Source organism: Plutella xylostella, chromosome 10 (assembly GCF_932276165.1).
Source record: "Plutella xylostella chromosome 10, ilPluXylo3.1, whole genome shotgun sequence".
In the NCBI taxonomy this organism is placed as follows: Eukaryota; Metazoa; Arthropoda; class Insecta; order Lepidoptera; family Plutellidae; genus Plutella; species Plutella xylostella.
The window spans coordinates 9,458,997-9,483,161 of NC_063990.1; the positions used below are offsets into that span (position 1 = coordinate 9,458,997).

General features: G+C 36.3%; 1 protein-coding gene across 1 annotated transcript in view; it reads left to right on the forward strand.

The window, feature by feature from the left end:
- The window catches only part of LOC105383721 (mitogen-activated protein kinase 1), a 50,101-nt gene extending 28,255 nt beyond the window's left edge, over window positions 1-21,846 (forward strand). Inside the window, exons 7-8 of the mRNA XM_038117511.2 lie at window positions 11,419-11,607; window positions 19,395-21,846. Coding sequence (XP_037973439.1) covers window positions 11,419-11,607; window positions 19,395-19,511 — 306 coding nt within the window. The 3' untranslated portion in view covers window positions 19,512-21,846. The remainder of the gene's footprint in view (window positions 1-11,418; window positions 11,608-19,394) is intronic.
- The last annotated feature ends 2,319 nt before the right edge of the window (window positions 21,847-24,165 follow it).

The window sequence follows — 24,165 nt, forward strand, 5'->3', positions numbered from 1 at the left end:
ATTTTCACTCGTGTTCACATTAATTTGCACAATACTGTAAATGAATGCCGTTAATTATGTAACAGTAGCTTTTTCCAAGGAGATTTTCCCGCCTCGCTTTGCTTTAATAGGTTTTCCTTAAAGTTCAGGAATAAAAAGTAGTAGCCTTGTTACTGAGGCATTCAAATGGAGAAAGTTTTTATTTAAATCGGTTTAGTAGTTTATCAGTGCCATTCATTTAGGTATCCTACTAGCGACTAAGTAATTAACTTAGTAGATGTTGAAACCGACCAGCTAGAGTTATTTAGGTATATAAAAATTATAATATTATGGCCATATGCATACATTTAACAGGGAAAGAAGCCTAACTTGGAACCTCCCTGCAAAATGTTAAAACTTAAAAAACATTACATCTCGCTCCAAGCGTAGAAGAAATTAAAATGTAAATAGAAAACATAAGTTGTTTGAAGTGGCTCTCTCTAGTCTGGCCGCACAATCACATTACCCGCGTACAGTCAGGTGGACGCCCAGCTAGTTACTCTAATTTATATTTATACAAGACTCCGCTTTTTGCATTACGATATTAGTATTACTTTTCTGTGGCATTGTTGAGAAACAAATTATTTTCTAGTTTAAGTTGCTGTTTTACTTCACATCTTACCTCGTACTTAAGGATACGATGAACACGGCAATGGGTAAAGTCACTATAACATGCCATTGATTGTACTTGAACAGACTTACAGAATCATACAGGTAGGTACATAAGGGCATGTAACAGCATTCATATAATTGAATGAAATAACACACAAAATCCTTATCTTAAAGCCCAGAAAACCCTCCCGGCTACCCCAGTAATAAAAGGTCTTGAACAAATATCGTTAGCTAAAAGGTTCGATAGAACAAAGTCATACAGAAAGAAGGCTACCTGAAGGAGAGCAGAATGTGTTAGCGAAGCGAATAAACGCTTTGTGTGAACGAGATAATTCAATATGAGTCGGTTCAGTTGACGCCGACTCCGCGCTCGGTGGATCTACACGTGGGACGCCCCCCACCGGAGTGATGTTGTTATCGAAGCGTCAGACATGTAGGAAATATAATGAGGAAATATCCAGTTTCTATTTATGTTCTTGGAAGACACGAATAAATAACATAATTGCTTATTCCAATCCCTGGTAGTGTTTTATTGGATTAAAGCAGATTATTTCTTGCCGTACCGGATAATAGATTTATAGGTTATTGGAAAATAGTTTATTCATAGAGGTTGTTCATAAATATGAATATTATGAAATCAAACCACGAATAGAATTTAATTATCCCACGCATTTAAAATAAACTGATAGTTTATGCTTTCACTTGCATTTTATCATAGTAATTTGTCTAAATTAATGAATAATATTTCATCAAAGGTATTTAGGTTATCTATTGGTTTTTGATCTACTCTACTCGATCGCAGATAAATGAATATATAGGGTGTTAAAAAAAGGTATACCAACTTGAGTCACCCCTTTTCGGCGTACTTTTGCCGCTTTTTTTTTTTACCCTGTTTAAATAGTTTGTACCTCATTTTATAAACTGTCTATCTAGCTGTAAGGGCCAATCTTTCACTACGCACCATAGAGCAATATCGACGCAGGCATCGCAATGGAAAATACATATATTTTGTGGGAATTATTTAAAAACTCGGCACCGACATAAACCTTTACGGTGGCGATAAAACCGACAAAATGGACGGATGATCGTTTTAACTGTGATAAAGTGTTCGGCAGAGCGATCACTTATACGCACGGATCCCTTATGTCTTAGGGATTGAATTACACTCGATGTGGTCCTAGCGACGACGCCAAGCGAAATTGATACTTAACTTAATAGATACTTTCCTAAATGTTGGAACCCGCATGTCTTATCAACATGTCGTATTTTTTTTTTTGGTTGGCTTTGTTTGTACCTACTAATCGTCTTTTCTATGATCCAAAACGAACGGTATATAATATAAAGGACCCTAAATCTTTATATAAGTATTTGAAAAGTTATGGCCATAGAATAGGGTCAGGCTATTTACAGGTACCGATATTTTAGCATGGGTATTACGTATTTATGTTCAGGTAGTTAAGTTATATCGTTTACGGCCATATGCACGTTCGGCGGCCAGGGTGTGCCTAAATTATGCACAGTAATTCCCTTAGGGGACGTCCACCATAATATGTTTATAGACCACCTACTCTGTAATTAACTTAGGTTCTGAGACTACCTTCTGCAGTAACCACAAGTTTGAATATTTTGAGACACATTCTTGTTGTTGTTTGAGTTAACGAAATCCATAATTTATCCGGTTTACTCTGTGCCGTCAGCGACTGCCGCTAATCTGATTAGTCAATCCGACTCCATCCTTTCACCACGGTGACACACCCTAGTGTATGGCGCAGCAGTTTTATTTTTCATAATGTCATAGTTGGTCGCATTATGAAAGTTGCTGAATATGTCGGGTCACCGAGCAACGAGAACGTCACTAATTAAATTCCACCCTGTACACAATACACACAATGACTTCATTCGAACGGTATTATTCAACTTTTACATTTTTGATTTTATTACTATTGGTGTGGTGACCCAAAATAAAAATGAACGTTAGGTATATTCGCTAACAAAAGATAGAGATACAACTTCCGTAAAGAATGATTTGTTAACATTAATTAATTAAAAGTCACTGTTGCCAGCGCAAGTAATTCGTTTGTGTGAATTCATTAAATTAATTGATGAAATAAATGAAAGTTACTTTTTCCTTTTTGCTATAGACTTATTGGCTTGGAAACAACACGAACACGACAAAATGAAAATGATAAAAAGGAGATGCAATGAGAAAATCCATTACAATACATGATGTGTAAATCATCCATAAAATGTAATTCCGTTTAGCCTGAGGTAAAAACCAGATGATTTCCACATGTAATATTTGCCTTGTTACTAAGGCCGCAGGAAATAGGTAAGCTTGTTACATATATGTTTTGGAGCTTTCCCGCGCGGGCTTCTTACAAAGCAACAATGTTTTCTCGTTATTATACAGTTACGAGTATTTTCCCACAAGCCTTTATGAAGGTTGGGTGTTTATTCAGCCAAATTGCACAAGCTAACAAAAAAGTGTATCGAGTATTTGTTCGATAAAACAAAGTCTGGTAATGAACTTTTTGCTGTTTATACTTTCAATAAATGATGTAGAGGTAGTTATTCAGTTTAAATTCTGTCTAAGCGATGAAAGTGATGAGCATACCACAGCCGGCACTCTAATAAACTTAACGGAATTAGTGCTATAGCCACTGGAGCATTCTACTTATAAATACAGTTAGTGGAAATGTCTCTATCTCCATTGAGCTCGGTTTTCATTTCCATTAGCACGAAATAAGTTGCTGGACAGAAGTGGGAAAGTTAAGTCGTTTGCCGACTATAAACTGAGCGACTCTAGCCAGATGGCGTTCTGGCTAAACGTTACTTTGTATTTCCAACAATTGCAAGAAATACTGCTCTATGTAGATATAATTAAGGTCTAGAGTCTCTAGATAGAGCGACTTAAGTGCAGAAAGTTTAAGAATTGATGCAATGAAAGTTAAATAATTACTTTTAGTTCCATGAGACTTATTTAAAAACTTCTGCGTGCTTTCCTAGAGAATTTGTTTCTCAATAGACGATATTAAAATAACTGATTTGATGATACGATGATTTTCTACATCATAAAACAAACATAGTGAAGTCATTTCAGTGTATCTGCCTCATAATAAAACATTTCATTGCGGACGATTATCATTCATTTTATAACCAAGATAGGATACGTTTTATACCTACCTTGCAGGCACTCTTCATAAAATGATCCTTATTAATCTATTACATGGTTTATCTTTCGCCACGCGCCACACACAACACAAAATACATAATTTTACAGTCATGGACCTTTGTGTGGTGTTAAAGCTCAGGATCATCCCTTATCTTAATAACCCTTTGGGGTTCACCGGTTGGTACCCGTATTATGGAAATAAAAAGTCCACCTTTTTAAATTAAAATGTTTCGACTGCATGCAATTAAAAAATAATTACTGCCATTTGAAAGGCTCTAAAACCCTCTTTTAGATTTATTAAAGTTAATGGTTTAAGCGAGTTATGTTAAAATAACTAACAATTTACCTTGAGTTCCCTTTGAACCAAAACAAAATTTCTTGTTTCTCGCTTGCAAAGGTTTTCCATGACAGGCTCTTTCCCTTCGAGATAAAATTTAGGCTAATGCAATTCATCATCCGTAATACTTTGGAGCTTTTTAATTAAATACAGATTTGGCATTAATCTTGACGTCCACTTGCAGGTCTTACAAGTGAACCATTTTTTGTTATGAGTTTAAATATAAAATATTATAATGCTTAAGAAATAAAGCGTACGCTAGTAATATTAGTTCAATGCTCAAACACACACTATGATTTTACCAACATAAAGTTTTGATCAATAATAGGTAAGAATAAGTAATAAATACAGCTTACACACTTTTCGCCATGGTTAGGCGAAGAGGCTATAAAGCATACCGCACCCAACGGTTTCGTATGTTCCTTGTGACCCCATTATAATAATAAAATTATTAGATACGGTGTTATATATCCTGAAAGGAAATTCAAATTACGCGAAAAAAATGTTTTCCACATAAAAATGCGCGTTAAGCAAGGTCGACGAGATATATTTTCTTTTAAGAATTTATTTTAGGTTATTTCATTTTTGAAGACATCGACTACCTACGTTCGTATGGTTCGTAGGTATGATATAGGTAGGATTCATTGATACTGAGCGTACTTTATCTGCTGTTCCATTATACTATACCTACATGAATTTCCAAAGTTACAACATACATTTTATGTTGAAATAGTACAATATGCATCCTCTATGCTAAAAGCAACCTCTTCTGTGCAACCTTTTGGTGAAAGAATGCCAAGCGCTCCACGTCATATTGTAGGGGAGTATGTGTCTCTTACTTTAATATTAACTTACTATAATAACTAAAACCTATACATATACCAATGTAATGTACTAACATAGCTATAATGTAAGCTCACTCAGTGTATACGAGTCAGTCTTGGAATATACTCCTAACAATATGGTCGTTGTTTTCATTTAATACTCCAACCTTCCTGCGTCACCTCGACTTGTATGGCGACCCGTGCCATACAAGTCGAGGTGACGCAGTTCGGTCGGTCGACGCGACGGTAAAAATAATTTGTTGTAACACGTGAAATAAAATTAAATAATGGGTAATACTAAGTCAACTCCAAAACAAGAAGAAATAGTGACCCAAATCGGCGCCACAAATAGTTTTTCACAAACCCAAACGAACAACATCAGCTACCACCTGAGTAATTTAAGTGTTACCACAACTATTTTGGCTATTATTGCCTTGTTAGTTTCAATGTGGTTTGTGGGCAGACTAATGAGTAAATGCCTGAATGCAAGAATCGAGCGGCGAGCCAACGCGATTGTCCTGGCGCAGCAGAGGAACAGCAGGAGCGCGGCGTAGACCCGGGCCGGCGCCGGCTCCAGGAGGGGCTGTCCATGACAGTCTCCCGATGTTTCCAGAGTTTGTGTTGTATTTGTGAAAAATAGTGCTTGTAAGAGTGAGAATAAAAATAAATATATAAAAATAATTAAGTATACAGTGAAAAAGATTCTTAAAAAATAATAATACTTAATGTCAGTGGAACCATATTACTATGAAAATAAATTAAAACAGTTATCGTGGATTAGGAACTCTAAGTGAACAAATAATTATCTAAGTAAGTTACTAATAGAACATTGGTAAGTAATTTATAATGTAAAATGATAAGTCATCCGTAAATGGATTCGGTCTGTTTTGCATATGGCCTCAGAATTGAACCCACTTTATTCGGAACTCTTAAAAATCCGAACTTATTTAATAAAGGTAGGCTCTGTGAGAAGAAGTAAATCTAAAACAGTAAATAAAAAATTTAATGACGCCTGTGAGGTGTACTCAAGCTATAAGAAGTGCTCTATCATTATAGAAAATAGAATAAAGCGAAATGAATATAGTAAGAAAGAAATAGAACTTATAAAAGATATAATTTGCAAGATAAATTCTCTTTACCAAGAAATTGAGGAATTGTGTAGTCAAAGAAGTAGTTGTTCTGATAGGGATTCAGGAGAAGAATTTGATTCAGCTAGTGAAATAGAGGAAAATAAAATTGACAAAATGGAATCCTTCGACCTTAAGACGGCTGTTGCGCTTTTGCCAGTCATGAATAACAATGAAGAGGTTACTAAACAATTAATATCGGCCATAGAAATGTATAATAGTATGTTGAAGGATGAGTACAAAAAAATCCTAATTAATTTTGTTCTGAAAACAAGATTATCAGAGAGTGCCAAATTAAGACTTTCTCAGAGTTACGAATCAGTATCTGAGCTTCTTACGGATATGAGAAAACATCTTTTAGTGAAAAAGTCATACACTGCCTTACATTGTCAGTTACAGAACGCCGTTCAAGATAGACGAACCATCGAAGATTATGGTAAGTACATTGAGAAAATGTTTGTTGAATTGACAATTTCCCAAGCTGATGGTGACTCCTCTAAATTCGAGGTTTTAAAGCCTATAAATGAACAAATAGCTATTAAAAGATTCGCCGATGGCTTGAGGAATGATCGAATCAGCACAATAATAGCAGCTAGGAATTATTCCCATTTAAAAGATGCAATTAGTGCCGCGAAGGATGAGGAAGCTACTATGATGACTACGGGACCCGAGACTATAATGAAAGTGCAAGGTAAGGGTTATTTTTTTAATAGCAGTGACGGAAGAATAAACAGGAATTTTTCTCGTGGTTCACATAGAAATTCCGCTGATCAAGGACAGTTCAATCGGAACGATGAGTTTCGTGGAAGTACTTATACGCGAAACCGCGGGTTCCAGTCTAATCGAGGATTCAGAGGTAGGAATTTTTATTATCGCGGTAGAGGTACATTTAGGAACACGCCTAACCAAAACGTAAACGTGATTCAGGAAGAAAATAATGTGGAGGGACCAACTGAAGGTCCAGTTGAGAACGAACCAATTCATTTTTTTCGATCCTAACAGCAATGAAAGTAATGAACACATATTTTCATATGATAATCCCATTACTAATTCAATCTCATTAAATCTAAACAATCATTGTTATAATTGGTTACTAGATACCGGAGCATCACTTTGTGCAATCAAATATGAAGCCCTCATGCGTCATAACATTCCATTCCAAACCGGGAGTGTAAAAGTAAACGGAATAAGTGGCGAACTTTGCTCGGTAGGTTTTGTTTACCTTACCCTAACATATAAGGCAGAAGTTTTTAAACATAAATTTCATGTCTTCCAGAACTTATCTATTCGTACCGATGGTATATTGGGACAAGACTTTTTATCTAAGTATAAATGCCATTTAAATTTTGAGTCAAATACAATAACCTTAGATAATCTAAACAGCACAATTACAGTACCAATAACATTAGGTATAAATGGGAACACGGATAACTACTTATTAATACCTCCAAGAAGCGAATCAGTACATTTTGTACAAACATGTATGACTGAGGATTGTGTAATATTTCCAATGCAATTATGCGAAGGTGTGTTTCTGGGTGGCGTTATTGCAACACCGCGCGATGGAAAAATTCCGATTCAAATTTTAAATACCAGAGATGATGAAGTTAAGCTAAGCAATTTTAATCGAAACATCAGAAAACTTAATGATTATACAGCGTGTTCTTTTTCGGAGGTCAAAGTAAATGCGGATAGAGTAAAGAAACTTTTTTCGGAATTGAAATTAAATAATTTAAATGAAGAAGAACTAACTGAAATTGAAAATATTTGTGCAAAATTTTCGGATATATTCCATTTAACGGGAGATAAATTAACGACTACAAATGTTTATAATCAAACAATACGTTTAAAGCCAAATTGTGTGCCAGTATACTCAAAACAATATCGTTTACCGCAATCACAGAAAGTAGAAATAGAACGTCAAATTCAGGACATGTTAAACAATGATATTATCGAAGAAACTAAAAGTGAATGGTCAAGCCCAATTCTACTAGTTCCAAAAAAAATTGATGCCACAGGGGAACAAAAATTCCGACTTGTTATTGACTACAGAAAATTAAATGAAAAAATTGAAAATGATCGTTTTCCGCTACCCAACATTACTGATATTCTTGATTCTCTTTCGGGTGCAATATATTTCAGTCACCTTGACCTTCAAAATGGATATTATCAAATTTCTTTGGAACCAGAAAGTAGAAAATGTACAGCTTTTACTTTTAAAGGACAATATCAACTTAAAAGAATGCCTATGGGCCTTAAAACAAGTCCTAGTGCATTTTCCCGCGCAATGACCGTCGGCATGTCCGGTTTAAATTATGAAAAGTGTTTCATTTATCTAGATGATCTGATAGTGTTTGGTAGAAATCTCCAGGATCATAATAGAAACTTGATGGATGTATTTATAAGACTAAGACAAATAAATCTTAAACTAAACCCAAGGAAATGTGAATTTTTAAAAAAGGAATTATTGTATCTCGGCCATCTGGTAACATCTGAAGGTATTAAACCAGACCCGAGTAAAATTAGTGCATTATTAGAATATCCCACCCCAGTAACAGCGGATGATGTACGTCGATTCGTAGCATTTGCTAATTACTACCGAAAGTTTATTCCAAATTTCGCAAAGGTAGTAATACCACTTAACCAACTACTTAAGAAAAACGTACTCTTTGTCTGGACAAATGAGTGCGAAAAAGGTTTTCAACATCTGAAGGAAGCACTGGCTTCGCCCCCTCTACTACAATACCCAGATTTTTCTACAGATAATAAATTCATATTGCACACAGATGCATCAGGCATAGCTGTAGGTTCTATGCTTTGCAATAAAGACAATAAACCAATAGCCTATGCCAGTCGTAAACTAAATAAAGCAGAATTAAATTATCCAACGATTGAGAAAGAATTACTGGCTATAGTCTGGTCTATCAAATATTTCCGTCCTTATTTATATGGCAGGAAATTTACTATATTCACAGATCATAAACCATTAGTTTATCTTTTTGGCATGAATAATCCATCAAGTAGGTTAACAAAGTTCCGATTAGAATTAGAAAACTATGAATTTGAGATCGAGTACGTAAAAGGCAAAGATAATGTGGCAGCAGACGCATTATCTCGAGTGATTCTAACATCAGATGAATTAAAATGTATGTACGACGGAGTAGTACACGTCGTGACAAGAGCACAAAAAGCCAAGTTAGAAAGAGATAATCAGGAGAATTCGGATAATAACGTGTCTATCAAAGAACAAACTAATCATGTTCCAAACTTATTGGATATGATTAAAAAGCCGAGTGATTCTGTTGAGTTAATATTTACAACAGAAAATAATTTAAACAATATGAAAGAAATTAGAGAAAGAAATGGATTGTTTGCGTATAATCCTGCTAATTTGACAATATATACTTGCCCATCATCTCGATCATATTTAACGCGAGCCGTATTTGTGAGAGAGCTGGAGCAGTTTTGTATGAAAATAAATACTAATGAGATTTATATAATAAAAAATAATTATAATGAAAAATATATTAACTGGTTAAAAAAGGAAATAAAAGAAAATAATATGTGGTCTGGACCACGAATTTGTTTATTAAAAGGAGTAGAAAGGATTTATAACAAAGATGATAAAAAAGTTATTCTGAACGACTTTCACCTCTTACCAACGAGTGGACATGCTGGCGCTAGGCGTATGACTAACAATATAAAACAGTACTATTTTTGGCCAAACATGGATAATGAAATAAAGGAATACGTTAAAAAGTGTGACAAATGTCAAAAGCAAAAACATTCTGTACACACAAAAGAGCCGATGGTTGTAACTACAACGGCTACTACTGCATTTGATAAAGTGTTTTTAGACATTGTAGGCCCATTATGTAGGGATTATTATAACAATTCATATATATTAACTATTCAGTGCGAATTAACTAAATATATAGAAGCATATGCATTAGAAAATAAGGATACTTTAAGCGTTTCTAAAGCATTCGTCGAAAATTTCATATTACGTTACGGAATTCCCCGCGAAATTGCCAGTGATAGAGGTACGGAATTTATATCTGCAACAATGAAGGAAGTATGCAAACTTTTAAATATAACCCAACTCACTTCAACAGCCTATCATCATGAATCAATAGGAGCCCTAGAAAATACTCACAAAACTTTAAACTCATACTTACGTATACAAACAGACAACGAACCAAGATCTTGGAGTAGTTGGATTCCATTTTGGGCATTTTCATATAATAATACCGTACATACCTCTACAAAATTTACACCATATGAATTGGTATTTGGTAAACGTTGTAATCTACCTAGTAATTTAAGTAAAACTGTTGAACCATTGTATAACTCTGAAAATTATTCATTAGAATTAAAATATCGATTGCAAAAATGTCAAGCAGAGGCTAGAAAAAATTTAGTGGCATCTAAAGTTGAAAGGAAACAGAAATATGATGAATCAATTAAGCCAGTAAAGTATAACAAAGACGATTTAATCTTGATAAAAAATGAAGGAGGTAATAAACTTGATACTATTTGGATAGGACCATATGTTGTAATTCAGGACAATTCACCGAATGTCATAATTAATAAAGATAACAAAATCGAAACTGTCCATAAAAACAGGACAAAACCATATTTTAAAGATTAAATTGTCACCTATTTAAGCCTAGCTACATTATAATGTTAGAATAAGTATATGCCATAGTTAGTAAGATTGTATAAGTATAAATATTTGAAAAAAAAAAAAACAATAAACTATGTATTTTTTTTTATAAGGAGGGAGATGTAGGGGAGTATGTGTCTCTTACTTTAATATTAACTTACTATAATAACTAAAACCTATACATATACCAATGTAATGTACTAACATAGCTATAATGTAAGCTCACTCAGTGTATACGAGTCAGTCTTGGAATATACTCCTAACAATATGGTCGTTGTTTTCATTTAATACTCCAACCTCCTTACAATATCTTGCCCTTAAATTAAGTCTACCAAGCGCTGGACATCATATCTAAACCTTCAATTTGCGTCAAAGCTAACCCTGTAAGCGCTGGCCGTCATATCTAACCCTTCAATTCCACCCCCAGGCGCGAGGCTACCTGGAGATCTAACCCTTTAATTTGAGTGCCGAGCGCTGAACGTGGCCGTCATATCTAACCCTTCAAATTCTACCAAGCGCTGAACGTAATATCTAACCCTTCAATTCTCCCCCCAGGCGCGGGGCGACCTGGAGATCTAACCCTTCAATTTGCGTGCCAAGCGCTGTCAATCTAACCCTGTAACCGCTGGCTGTCATATCTAACCCTTCACTTCTCCCCCCAGGCGCGAGGCTACCTGGAGTCGCTGCCGTTCAAGCCGCGCGTGCCGTGGCCGGACCTGTTCCCCGGCGCCGACGCCCGCGCGCTGGACCTGCTGCACCGCATGCTCACCTTCAACCCGCACAAGCGCATCACGGTGGAGGAGGCGCTCGCGCACCCCTACCTCGAGCAGTATTACGACCCGAATGACGAGGTATGTACCGGGGATCTAGAGGCTTAGGCTGTACTGATGAACAACGAACGAATGCAACCGTGCAATCGTGGCTCAGCAGCGATCAGAAACTTAGTTTTTCGTAATATAGAGTCACCCCCTGGCCTAGGACCTTATCGCAGCGCTTTAAGTAACAGAGGTGCCCAATGGTGCGCTGCCTGTACGCCCCTAAAAGCGAAGCCACATCAACTACTCATAAAATGATCGATCTAGCGATCACTCGTTCAGCGTCGTTCATGCGATTCACAAAAGAAAATCGATATCTCTGTAATGCGCTTTTCCAATGCCCAAAAATCTAGTTTAGGTAGGTAATAAATGGACAAAATATTCATCGTTTCAAAAGAACATTCAGATTTTTATATTTTGATAAAGCCATTGCATATTTCTGTGTCGCAGCGATAAGTGTCTAAAATTCTGTCATAACCGTTGTGGAGGCACTATACAGCGCACCCTGCCACGAGCAGTACTGATCCTAATGACGAGTTATGTAGCGCGTTATGAAAAGAAAAGACTTGCAAGTTAGCTAGATCCTTAGCTGCTTTGAAAATGGAGAGATTTAAAAAAAAAACTGGCCTTTATTAGGGTAACATGCTTTAGGGAATAAATAAGCACTAAGCACATACCTACCGTCTTTTTAATGAAAAGTGCATTATAATAACAGGTTTTCCACTCTTTTGGATAATCTCCGATGCGCTATAGTTTGCTTCCATGTACGTTGTTCGAATAGGATACTAGGACACTTTGTTGATTAAATTGATTGGGAAACTTGTGTAGCTAATAAATAAACCACATGCAGCGTAACAACTACTTTAATCTGACTGATTGATACGAAGAAATACCATCGAGAATCCAATACGTACTATATCCTCATAGTTACAGTAACCAGAAACCCGTGTATAACTTTAGCGTGAACTAAGTTGCGACCGCCGCGGCGAGTGCGGGCGCCACGGCCGCGAGCGTCGTGCACATTCTGCATGTTTAGGAATATTCCAGAATTCCTCTGTCCATTAATCCCACAATTTCGTATTCCTCGCCTAGAACCCGGGGCTGCGGGCCACCGCACGGCTCCAGGTAGAACTGGGTCAAGGCAATTATACCGACATGAGACTTTGGTATCTGTGGACGAATCTGCCCGAGGATAAAGCCACGTTAAGCGGCTCTTAATGTGGATTAAGAAGAATAAGTGGGTGCGATAAGCTATTCGACTCCAATTTTATTACGCTGTGAGTTATTAGTTAGTTGGTTACCTTCATTATTCACAAGAAGTTGTTCTTGTCTAGGTCGCATAAAACACGATCGATATTAACTATGATCTCCAACTAAAACAAACAAATCAATAATATAATATCTTACCACAAACTAATCAAGTATTACAATAAGAATGTAGTAGTAGTTTGAAAATAAATAAATTTAAAGGCCGTAACATAAATGTAACCGTCCAATGTCCAGTTCAAAACTGTCTTCGGATAACAAAGAATGCATTTTACAAGACTAGATAAATATGGTCGGCCGAGCCGCTATCTGCTCAAAGAGGCAATCTCGCGGACACAAAAGAATCTGAAAGTTCTGAGTATGCCCTGCGGCGGGCCTGGCTCGATAGCGAGCGGACTTTCTTCTTTGTGGACCTTCTGTAATCCGTAGTTACTTATTGCCCAAGGATAGGCTCAATGTCATTTGCTACACACATGTTTCAGCAATAATTTTAAATACATACACTACCGCCAAAATGTTAAAACCAGGTTTAACGGGGATTAGACACCATGATTTTGTGCGTTTTTGTGGCAGTTCAAAGACTTTTTAAATACATTTATTTCGAATATCTACTAAAGTTTCGCATGAAAAGACGTTTTCAAAGTATAAAACGATTAGGTGATTCATAAATTATTTATCGATGTTTTCGATTCAATTCGCTCAAACCGAAATTTCTCAGTGAAAAGCAGATTCAAATTTGGTTGTCGGCATTAGGAATTAAATAGACTTTGAAATAAGCTTTATGTTCCGAAGCTTCAATTGAATAATGCATAGCGAGAGTGGCCAAATGTGGGCACACAAGCTGGACCTATGTATGTTGCCGCAGCGCGGATTCAAAACTATGTTAGGATTTCGTCGCAATAATGTACCAGCCCCTGATGAAAACGTATTAGTTCGTGTCGAATTTTACTATGCCTGCCTAAACTTAATATGGAATTTACTTATCAAAGCTTGATAGCACAAAATGAATCTGCAAAGATTTTTTGACGCGGTTTTATAAGACATTCGTTTTCATCATCTAATAAACACAATGAATAATAAGAGTTTTCCTACTACCATTTTAAAAGCACTCGCTCAACAGAAATTAATTTAACGTCCAAACAGAATCTTGGGTAAATTCATCTTTAGCAGTATTTTCCCTATCAGGAAATGGCGCCAATGAATACACAAATGGCGAGAGGCAAATTCTCATTAAATTGATTGCAAATCGAGCAAGATCGGTAAACAAAAATGTGGTATTAAAAATATAAATGTACGTAGATCGGCGAAGGGATTTGGAATTAATTTAAAGTTCTAATCTGGAATTCGCGGCTCGCTTTGTCCTCTGATTGAGCGGCGCTTCCGGGAGTTGTAGTCCAGAAATCCGGCACTAACATCACAAAATAGATGCGCAATAAATATAGCTGTATCGAATCAACCAAAACCTGTTTTAACATCCTTGGTTCGCTTCGTTTTAAATTTATTAACCTCATTATTTAATTTAAGTATAAAGAATCCCGTGTAACCGTAATGTTAATAATACGTATTTTTTGGCAATAAATCTATGTTTCTTTGTTGTACAAATGAAACATTTACTGTGGCGGAAACAGAGGCAAAACACAAACGTATCTCTTAGTTTTCTTTTTTATTTATCTAACACTCGCTTCCAATCATATTGGCATTCGATCATAAAAATACACAACTACGACTATATCACCAAAAAATACTTTTTTCGTCAAATTTAGATCGCGGAAATCCTATTGAAATTATTCCGCCAGAGTGCCCGCTATGCTCACAAAGTACGCAAAATGCGCTATGAGCTACGAACATTTGAATGACAAAAAATGTTTTAATGATCAGCGAGCATAAGGCATATTGATACGGATGAACGGAGAAGGTCCTCGGAATATAATAATATTAACGATCAAGTTCTGGTCCATTTAATCACGTCTGTTCAGTCTGGTACATTGCGCTGTCAGCATTTGTATAAGATAAAGTGCGCAATTTCCAGTGAACGATGTATTAGGCACGGCAGCGCTTGGTGTATTTTTATATGAATCATTGGTATAGAAGGCTCAGAGAAGGTATCGCGAAGTCAATACGAAGTAATCAGTGTCAAATTCAATACATTTTCAATCCGAATCGTTGTTAAATCAAGTTCGAAAAATTGCCTTAAAAGTTTTGCTAATAATAAATAAATAAATAAATAACTTTTATTGATCCAAAAACATGTAAAAATATACATCGAGTGAACACTATAAATATGGTAAACCTTGCCACCTAAACTAGGTTTGAAGCCTGTAATATAGGTGACAAGCTCTTCCGTTAAATCTAAGTAAGAGCATGTGAATGTATACAATTTTACAGACAAAAAGTATTGACAAAAACAAGAAAATTAAAAATAACATGCAAACTTAACTAACTATAATATCTTTTGAAAAACAATTTTGAATGTTATATAATATATGTATGTATATAATCACTAAGATTATTAATTTTTATATGTATGTAGGTATCTAGTTAGTAGACTAAATTTATAAGCAATAGCAGCTATACCTCACAGATAATTAATTTGAGTTACAGTATTTTCATTATAGAAGGAACTACATTATCCCCGAAGGGGTGATATTAATAATTTTTCTGTCTCTTCATAATTAAGTGGTTTGAGCCAGTTTAAAAGTATTCGCTTGATTTCAAATTTATTTAGAGCATGAATATTATATAATTTGTTAGCAACATTATAAAGAAATCCACCAAGGTAGGTCTCTAATCTGTTAATGAAACAAGTCTTAAAGCCTTCAGTTTTAGAGATGTTATGGGAACGACGGGTCGCGATGGTGGCACAGGAGGGAGAATAATGCGTAGACGAATGGTACCGAATTATAGCACACTGGATATATAACTGCCTCACCGTAATAATAGGCAAAACAAAAAACCATAGGAGAGCGATCAGTGGCAACGCTGGTAACCAGTTGCCCGAGCACAAGTTTCGATCCTCCGTTAACGTTGCGTATCGTTGAATCTATGCGATACCTAATTCGAATCTACAGTCGAAATCGATAGCATTGAATGCTAGCGTTGGCTAGGAGATTCGAAGGTTCGTTTAGAAACTGCTGTCTTAACCTTATTATATCCTAAATTTCGCATTTTTTTTGTTTTTATTATGAAAATATTGTTGAAATAAGTGCTATTATTTAATATTATTTAATTAAATAAATAAACAAAGTGAAATTAAAATAATTCTATCAATTATTTTTAAAAGTTGTTTTAATTTTATATCGTATTATGAACAAATATGGACGTTTGTGATTGTGAAACCAATTTGACGTATAGATTCAAACAAAAACGCTAGCGATAAAATTTCGTTCGAATCTATGCGTCAAATTGGGTTCGTAATCGCTAAAATGTCAAATTTATATGGGCAAAGACTTTCGAATCTATACGCTTTCGATACCATAGTCGATAGGTGAATGAATTTCGAATCTATACGCTTTCGATACCAAAGTCGATAGGTGAATGAACGTCACTGTTATTTTTCCATATGTTTGTGTAGTATCGAAAATTAGTATCGAATCCTGTGCTCGCCCTACAGCTCTCTTTCAGTATATGGACTAGATGCAGGACGCACTGAAACAACGTAAGACGAGGACGTCCCTTTAGCACCCAATCCTGTTACTTCTATACATTTTATACAATTCGATGACGATACAATAATCTGGCACCGTGGCACTGGTCTGACGAGCTCGGCCCGCCGTGTTAAATAAAATAAATATGTGGGGACATCTCACACACGGCCATCCGACCCCAAGCTAGGCAGAACCTGTGTTATGGGTGTCGGACAGCTGATATATCTACACAAATACATAGATAGATAGATACTAAATATAAATATCAACACCCAAGACCCGAGTACAAATATCTGTCTTTAAACAAATATCTGCCCCAGCCGGGAATCGAACCCGGGACCTTCGGCTCAGTAGTCAGGGTCACTAACCACTACGCCATTCGGTCGCTAGTCGGTGTTTCTATTTATTCGTTTTATCTTGTCCAAAACTATTACCAAGAACAGACTGAAAAACATTTTCATAAATATATTTAATTCTATGATTTTTCTAAGTAATGGCTGTCTATGTTATTTCAGATCTATTTACGTAATTCTTAGTACACAAAACCAATAAGCGAAGCAGAAACAAATTAAATTCTGAAAATTAATTAAATAAAGATGAAACATTGCCAGGTGGGTACCTATAGTTTAATTAATGTTGGACGGAATTGCTATTACTTTTATTGAACTCGATATTGATTATCATGTGTTCTGTAAATTAATATCTGTTATCCTGAAGCTTCTATTACGAGTCGAGTAATTCAGAGATTGGATTTAAATAAAGTGAGCCTTCAGAAACGGAATGGCATTGTCGCCCTGCCGATCGTCATCAAATGAAAAGGATCTAATTAAGATTAGAATTTTAAAATCAATTTTCATTTATCTAATCATTGAATAAATAAGCGAACCCTTTTCGAATGTATTTTTCTAAATGTTGGCATTAAATCTGAAGTTTTTACTATAAAATTATGTAGGTAACACTGGTGATGCGTCTACGGTCTACCTCCATTAATTTTTATTTAAGTATAGGGAAAGAACTTTGACTTTAATAAAGATGCAGCATAAATTTAGTGGGATTATGTGTTATAGTCGCTACCCTCATCCTCTTTTATTATTTTCTAATTAAATCACGAATTCATGTGTTTCCTCCCTAAATGTTTTTATTTCATTGACAAGAATCGCTGTCGATACATTTGTAGTCGAAGTAACCCAGTTAAGACACTCCTCCTTTATGCCACGATGCTATAAGATAAAGAACTAACGCTTCTTCTCTAATAAATGTCCTATAGGTGCGGCAAGTGTGTGCACTATTAAAGACGTCATGAAACAGTCCACTTTATGCACTAGTAAGTAATTAGTGTCTAGAGTCAGCCGGCTCCGACCCCACACATCAATTGCACTCAGGCCGACACCGCACTAACACTCCTCCAGCCATTTAATGGAAAGCCATTACTGGAGGGCGTACGGACTAGTTTCCCTATTTGTACTTGACCGCTGGTCTCGTATTGGAAAACGGCTCTATATTGCATGCGGTTTGCCCCGCTAGGATTAACTTTAAGTGATTTGTTGGTCCACACCCGTACGTGCGGACAAAGTTAATTATGTTTTTATTCGTATGTTGCAAGAATAAAGTGTTTGGTGTTAACTTAATTTATCTGTCTACATGAGACAAATAAATGTTGACTACACCTAAAGATTACTCGAGCACTCTTAATACTTATTTATTTTATTATAATTCTCTTGTTCACATAATTACTAAAATATTTTAGGCAGGTAGGTTAGTTGATGAAATATGAATTTTCCAAGAAATAATCAGAAGATAAGTTAAGAAACAACAAAACTACTGAGATCAACAAAATTTCTAAGATCTAGATTAACTTCGCCAAAAGTTTGCCGCGAGTTTGAAAGCGACGAGAGATTTCATTTTTAATAATTCGTGAGCTCGTGTACGCGAGATAACGATCCCAAATTGTTTTCTTATCAAAAAGTCTGCGTTCTGTTTTCATTATTCTTTTATGCTGAAGAAATATTTAATAGGCCGCGCCGCGACCTTGCCACGTGGAGTCCCTTTGAGAGTCGGAAAGAAATATTTTCGTATAACAGACTTTCGAAAAAATATGATCTATTTTGAAGTAATTTTCCGGTAACCGGGCAGCCCTTGAGAGGTCCTTGGCCGAGTTATCACTGAGAAGATTGATTGAGGGAAACCCTGCTCGGATTGTGTCCGGGACGTGCCTCCAGATATCCAGAGATTAGATGAGGCGAATTGACTCAAATTGAGGGCATACGCACTGAATACAGTTTGTTTGGACTTATTCCATTCGGAACACGCTCGTTTTATCCGGCTTTTTCCTTTTTCCCGCTATTCATATGGAAACTCGTGTCAATAAATATGGAGTCCACATATCTCTCGAATATCCCAATCACTCAATGTGGCGGGTCTGTGTGTGTGTGTGTGAGCGAGATATATGCAACAAAGTTTGGTGCGTTTGAAATAAAAGCTAACGAGCGTCGCGTCGTGTGAACCAAAAGTGGTTCCCTCGGGCCTCGTGGTCAGATTTGGAACTATTCAGTGCTATGAAGAAATACAAAAAAAAATTGATACAATAAAATGAAACACTGAAATGTAATGTTCATTTTAGCCAAAATAAATAATGTAATATACTCGCATAAAATTTAAATTTATTAGATTTTTGCTCACGAGCTTTCATAGAATGTTTGGGGTTAGGCCTTCAATCACCCAACTGAAAAGAATGATACCAGAACACACATTCAAATGTTGTATAGCTATTTGACCTAAAACTTCGATTAGTAGGAATTCCTAGAAAAAATCCTCCCATTCATTCGAACAATGTATTATAGTGTATCTTTTATCTCTATACAATGCTTCAATGTCCAGAGAAATAAACCAATATCGTTTTCTTTTGTCCTGCAGCCCGTCGCCGAAGAGCCCTTCCGATTCGCGATGGAGCTGGACGACCTGCCCAAGGAGACCCTCAAGCAGTTCATCTTCGAGGAGACTCTACTCTACAAGCAGGCGAACGAGGCGTAGACACCAGCAAGCAGGACCCGCCGCGCCGCCCGTGCGCCGCCGCCGCGCCGGCCACCCAGCGCTGGCGACTAATGTAGCTAGAGAGGTCCATCATACTAATAAATGACACTCCAAATTTTGCCCGACAACAGAAAATTCCCATTTCATACTCCAATTTCACCGAGAGCCCTTTGTTTAATTACAGCTTTGTCGGAACAAGTTGCACAACAGATTGTCCTCGCTGTGTTTGTAAAGACATAACTATTTAACTAGCAGCAAATTAGTGCTTGGAGCTGCAACAAGCGTGTTTTATTCTGCGGCGGCTACGAGGCTCCAAGAGACATCCAATTTAAAAGCGTCGTATACTTTTTATGGCGCTACACCGCTCCTTTAAAATGGGTTATTACTTTTTAATGGAGAATAATAGAGCTCTGTAACGATGTTTACTTTCATTTAATGGACATTGCGGGCATGTTATTTGTCTTGAATATTGAAGGCTTCATTTTAATACCTAGAGTACATCTCGGCTACATTTCTCGGCGGCGACGTCCATGTTTTCGCTCTGAAGCAATCGGAAACAATTGACAATCGACCTAGTTTCTATTTGACACCTCGCCTCCCGGGACCCGCGCGCTCACGTCCACCGAACTTCTACTTCTTATTGCCTCAGAGCGGAAATATTGTTGACCTCACGAGGCGTTACAAGCTTATTTCGTTAGTACATAAACATATAGCTTACATACCTTGTTTTTGTAAAAATAAGCCTGCATTTTAATTCATATTTGTGGTGCAGATTTATTTTTATAATTAAGTATAATCTTTTCGGCTAACCAAAGCTAGACATTTGGCCGAATAATTCTTTAGAGATGAGAATATCGTATTACAGTTAATAAGTATTAGAATTATTTTCCTGGTAACATTATTAAGGTAAGGTAAGAGTAACGCACTGCTATTTTAACCCAACGACTCTGAGTTCAGAATGAAATAGGTAACGGTATTTTTCCAAACGGTCTTGGGTTGAAATATCAGTTAACAGCAGGTCCGACTTTTGAGTTAATAATTTACTTTGAAGGACGTCTAAAGGTTTTGTTCAAAATAAGGTACCCGCATTTATACAAATTCTTGACTCAAAAATCGGGCACAAGTGAGAAATAATGTTGTGAGTGATTTGTAAAGTGATACATTAAAAAATCAAACAAGCAAATGTTGAAAATCTAATAGCATTGCTGTAACTTCCCAAGTTTTCAGAATAAGACAATTATTATTTTGATTATAATCATGAACGTATTATTTCCTGAAAACCGTTGCGATGAAACCTACGTGACTACTTAAGCCTGATATACTTAAGCTGCAGAATATAGGCAGGCTTTCAACTTTTTACACCCAAAGTTAGAGTCTATTTTAGATCGCAGTTTATTAAGTTAAAAGCTTGCTTCCCACTTCGCTTTTCATTAGGTCTGTCACTCGAGTATCAGCATTATTTGCACAGTAATACGAGCTAACTCCATCTTAAAGCTAAAGCGTTGCACGGGATGCGAATTTCGCTCTGCCCAATTTTTATAGTTCAGAGCGTAGCTGTAAGTTTTCTTAGTTTTCACTACTTTTTAAACGAATTCTCTTTCCGCAAGAAAAAATTTATTTAAATTTAAAACGTGAACACGGAAAATGGCGCCGTTGCCACCATCTCTTGTGTCTATGGGTCACCTGCCAGACATTAGACTGCAGCTTAAGTATTGATGCTGTTGCGAGACACATTGCATGTGGATGCGCTTTGTGGTCGGTTGTAAATGTAAGATAACAAAGGTTTCTGCAATGCGTGAAGGAAATAAATAATGCTGAGAAAATTTCTAAAGAATGTGGTAAATAGATTTTATTTTTACACGAATGGTATGATATGATTATAAAGCTAACCAGCTTTTAACTTTCATGGAAAGTTAGATAGTATTTTCAAAAATATTTAAACAAACTATAAGTGTTATAATCGGTAATGTAATCATTGTTTTTACAGTATTACGACCTAAAATCATTTTAAAACCTGAACTGATCTGTAGTATCTGTGACGCAGGAAGTTAGAAATAGAAAGTGAATAGATAGAGAAAACAATGAAATATTTTTCACCTGTGAAACCAACGTGTTTGAATAGAAATTGTTATAAATATGTAGAAATTTAGATTTTCAAGTTAATTCATTTAATAAGTTCATGGAAACAACTGAGGAGTTCATCATTTTTATTAAACTATTACTAGTTATTGTGTCATCAATGTGTAACGTATACCTATTACAAAATATATATTTTTAGTACATAAATGTGAAAGACGTGAATAGCTTCGATATAATAATATATATATAAATAAATGGCGATATAGTGGGTCACAATGATGGGCCTAATCTTGAAAGAGAAGTGTGTGTGTTGTTAGGGAGTTATGTGACGGTAAACAATTTACTTACCAAATAGTGCGGCTTTCTTTGCGGTCAAAGTATATAATAATACTTACCGCATGCAGAAAGTAAACGCGAGACTTAATAGCAATAGGACCAGGGAACGCAGCGTCTAGTGGCACTAAGGCTTGGGTCTCCTATTTACTCCGTAGGTCGCGTCAAGTGTCACCGCCGTAGGCCGCGTCACGATTCTCACTACGTCTACGCGCCAACGTCGGCGTGTGAGGGAGACCGCATCAGTACATTTCTATAGTGAGCATCGTGACACGGCCTACGGCGTGACGCTGGACGCGACCTGCGGCGTAAATAGGAGACCCAGGCCTAACATGTGGCCGCTACCTATCATGCGACGTAACGAGCTATATACAGGGAGCTTTCCTTTTCCAAATAGAATAAAACTGTCGTGTGAGCGTTATGCCTGATACAAGCTTTATAAAACGAGTGCCAAAGGCTGTTACAGCCGTAGTTGTGAACGTGACGCGCGGTTTATCCCTGGCCTTTGTCTAGCGCGAGGCAGCGCCGCCGCCGCTACTCTCCCGCCACATACTGTATACAACTCTTTTCCAATCACAATAAACGTGACACAGCGTCCGCAACGAACGATGGTAGTCAAGGGCTAGCGAGTGGTGTAAATATTTTTACATTTCGATGTATCTTGACGTGTCAAAGAATCATTTTAAAGCACCACTATTTTATTAAATATTTCTCATGTGATCTACGATAAATGTTTTTTCCTCGTTCATTCGATGTATAAGTATATTGTGGAGGGTCTTTGTTGAAAAACTTTAAAAATAAAGAGTTGATGGCTAATTAATTATATAAATTACGTTTTATAAATTTCGTCTTCCTTACATTTGCATGTTAGCGCACAAGACGTACTTAGGATAGTGATTTCTTCATATCAAATTTCGATGAGGTGTTTCTAGTTTAGTTTTGTGCGGGTAATTGGGAGTTTTTCAACCGAGGGCCGATGCGCGCTGCTGTGATCGGCGCGTGCGCATCACTTGTTTCACTACATGTCTAAAGTTATTGTTACTATAGAGGGGCTGACGCTCCTGATAGTTTTCCAGTATGTGTACTGTATAGTTATATTAAAAAGTGGTTCAAGCTTAGCATTTGGCGAACATGGGTCTATTTCCTAACCAAGACTTAAATAAAGTTGTCTGTTGAAATATTTAGTAATATGTATGTGATTTTTTATATGTTTTCGCTCAACTTTCTGTCTACATCGGCTTGGTCGACGTAGACCTCATTGTATTTCTGATGTATACTTATCCGACGAAACTCGATATCCACCAGTATATAGATTCAGGGTTCTGTGGGACTACTCATGTTTTCTGAAAAGCAATTCTAGTGTTTTATATTCTCGTTCGCTTCTTGAAATTGGAACCGGAATAGATGTAGAGTCGGTGCTCGAGATGTGTGAGTGGCGGTCTGAAATAAGAGGCATTTTCTCGCATCTGGCAAAGTGTCGAGCGGAGTCAGAGAGCTTGCGTAGTCCCCGCCCGGGCCGCGGCCGCGTGGCCTCCTCAGACCCACAGACCCACACTTCAGGACAGGACATTCATGTTTTATACAAGTTATACATGTTTACGTAGTGATTTTACATCGAATAGGTGAAACTAATCTTCTCATTGACTGCGTTCAAGTTAAACTTGTTGAATATAAATAAATTTAAAATAACATAATAACTAAATGATGTTGTAACGTAATGAATATCGATAGAAATTCTTTGCGATTATTTTAAACGAGATCAAATGTCGTAGAAGTCTTGTTTCACAACTTTGTGAATATACCATCTCGATTTTATTGTTAACAAAATATGAGTGTTGCCATATTTTCTTAAGTCATTATGTACAAATTGGATAATATTAAGATCATTTGTTGTCTGTCAACAGTTGAATATTACGAAAATAAATGAAATAAGAAAATAATTTGTTTTAATGTTCCCCTACTCATTTCCCTGTTAATATACAATTTCAATAATCATTTTCATAAAGCTATTTAGTGAATAATACATTTCATTGGTAAACTATTATTCCATATTAACATTTAATTAAAATTCAATCAGATTGATCAAACGAACATTTTGTTAATTAAGTTAAATTAACTCTGTGTAATTGTACATTTGGCAGATGCTACCTTGTGAGTATAATTTAATTACGATTTATTCCATAACACAAGACTTATTACAATGCAATATAATATTTATTTTGCTACGAATTTCGTAGTACGC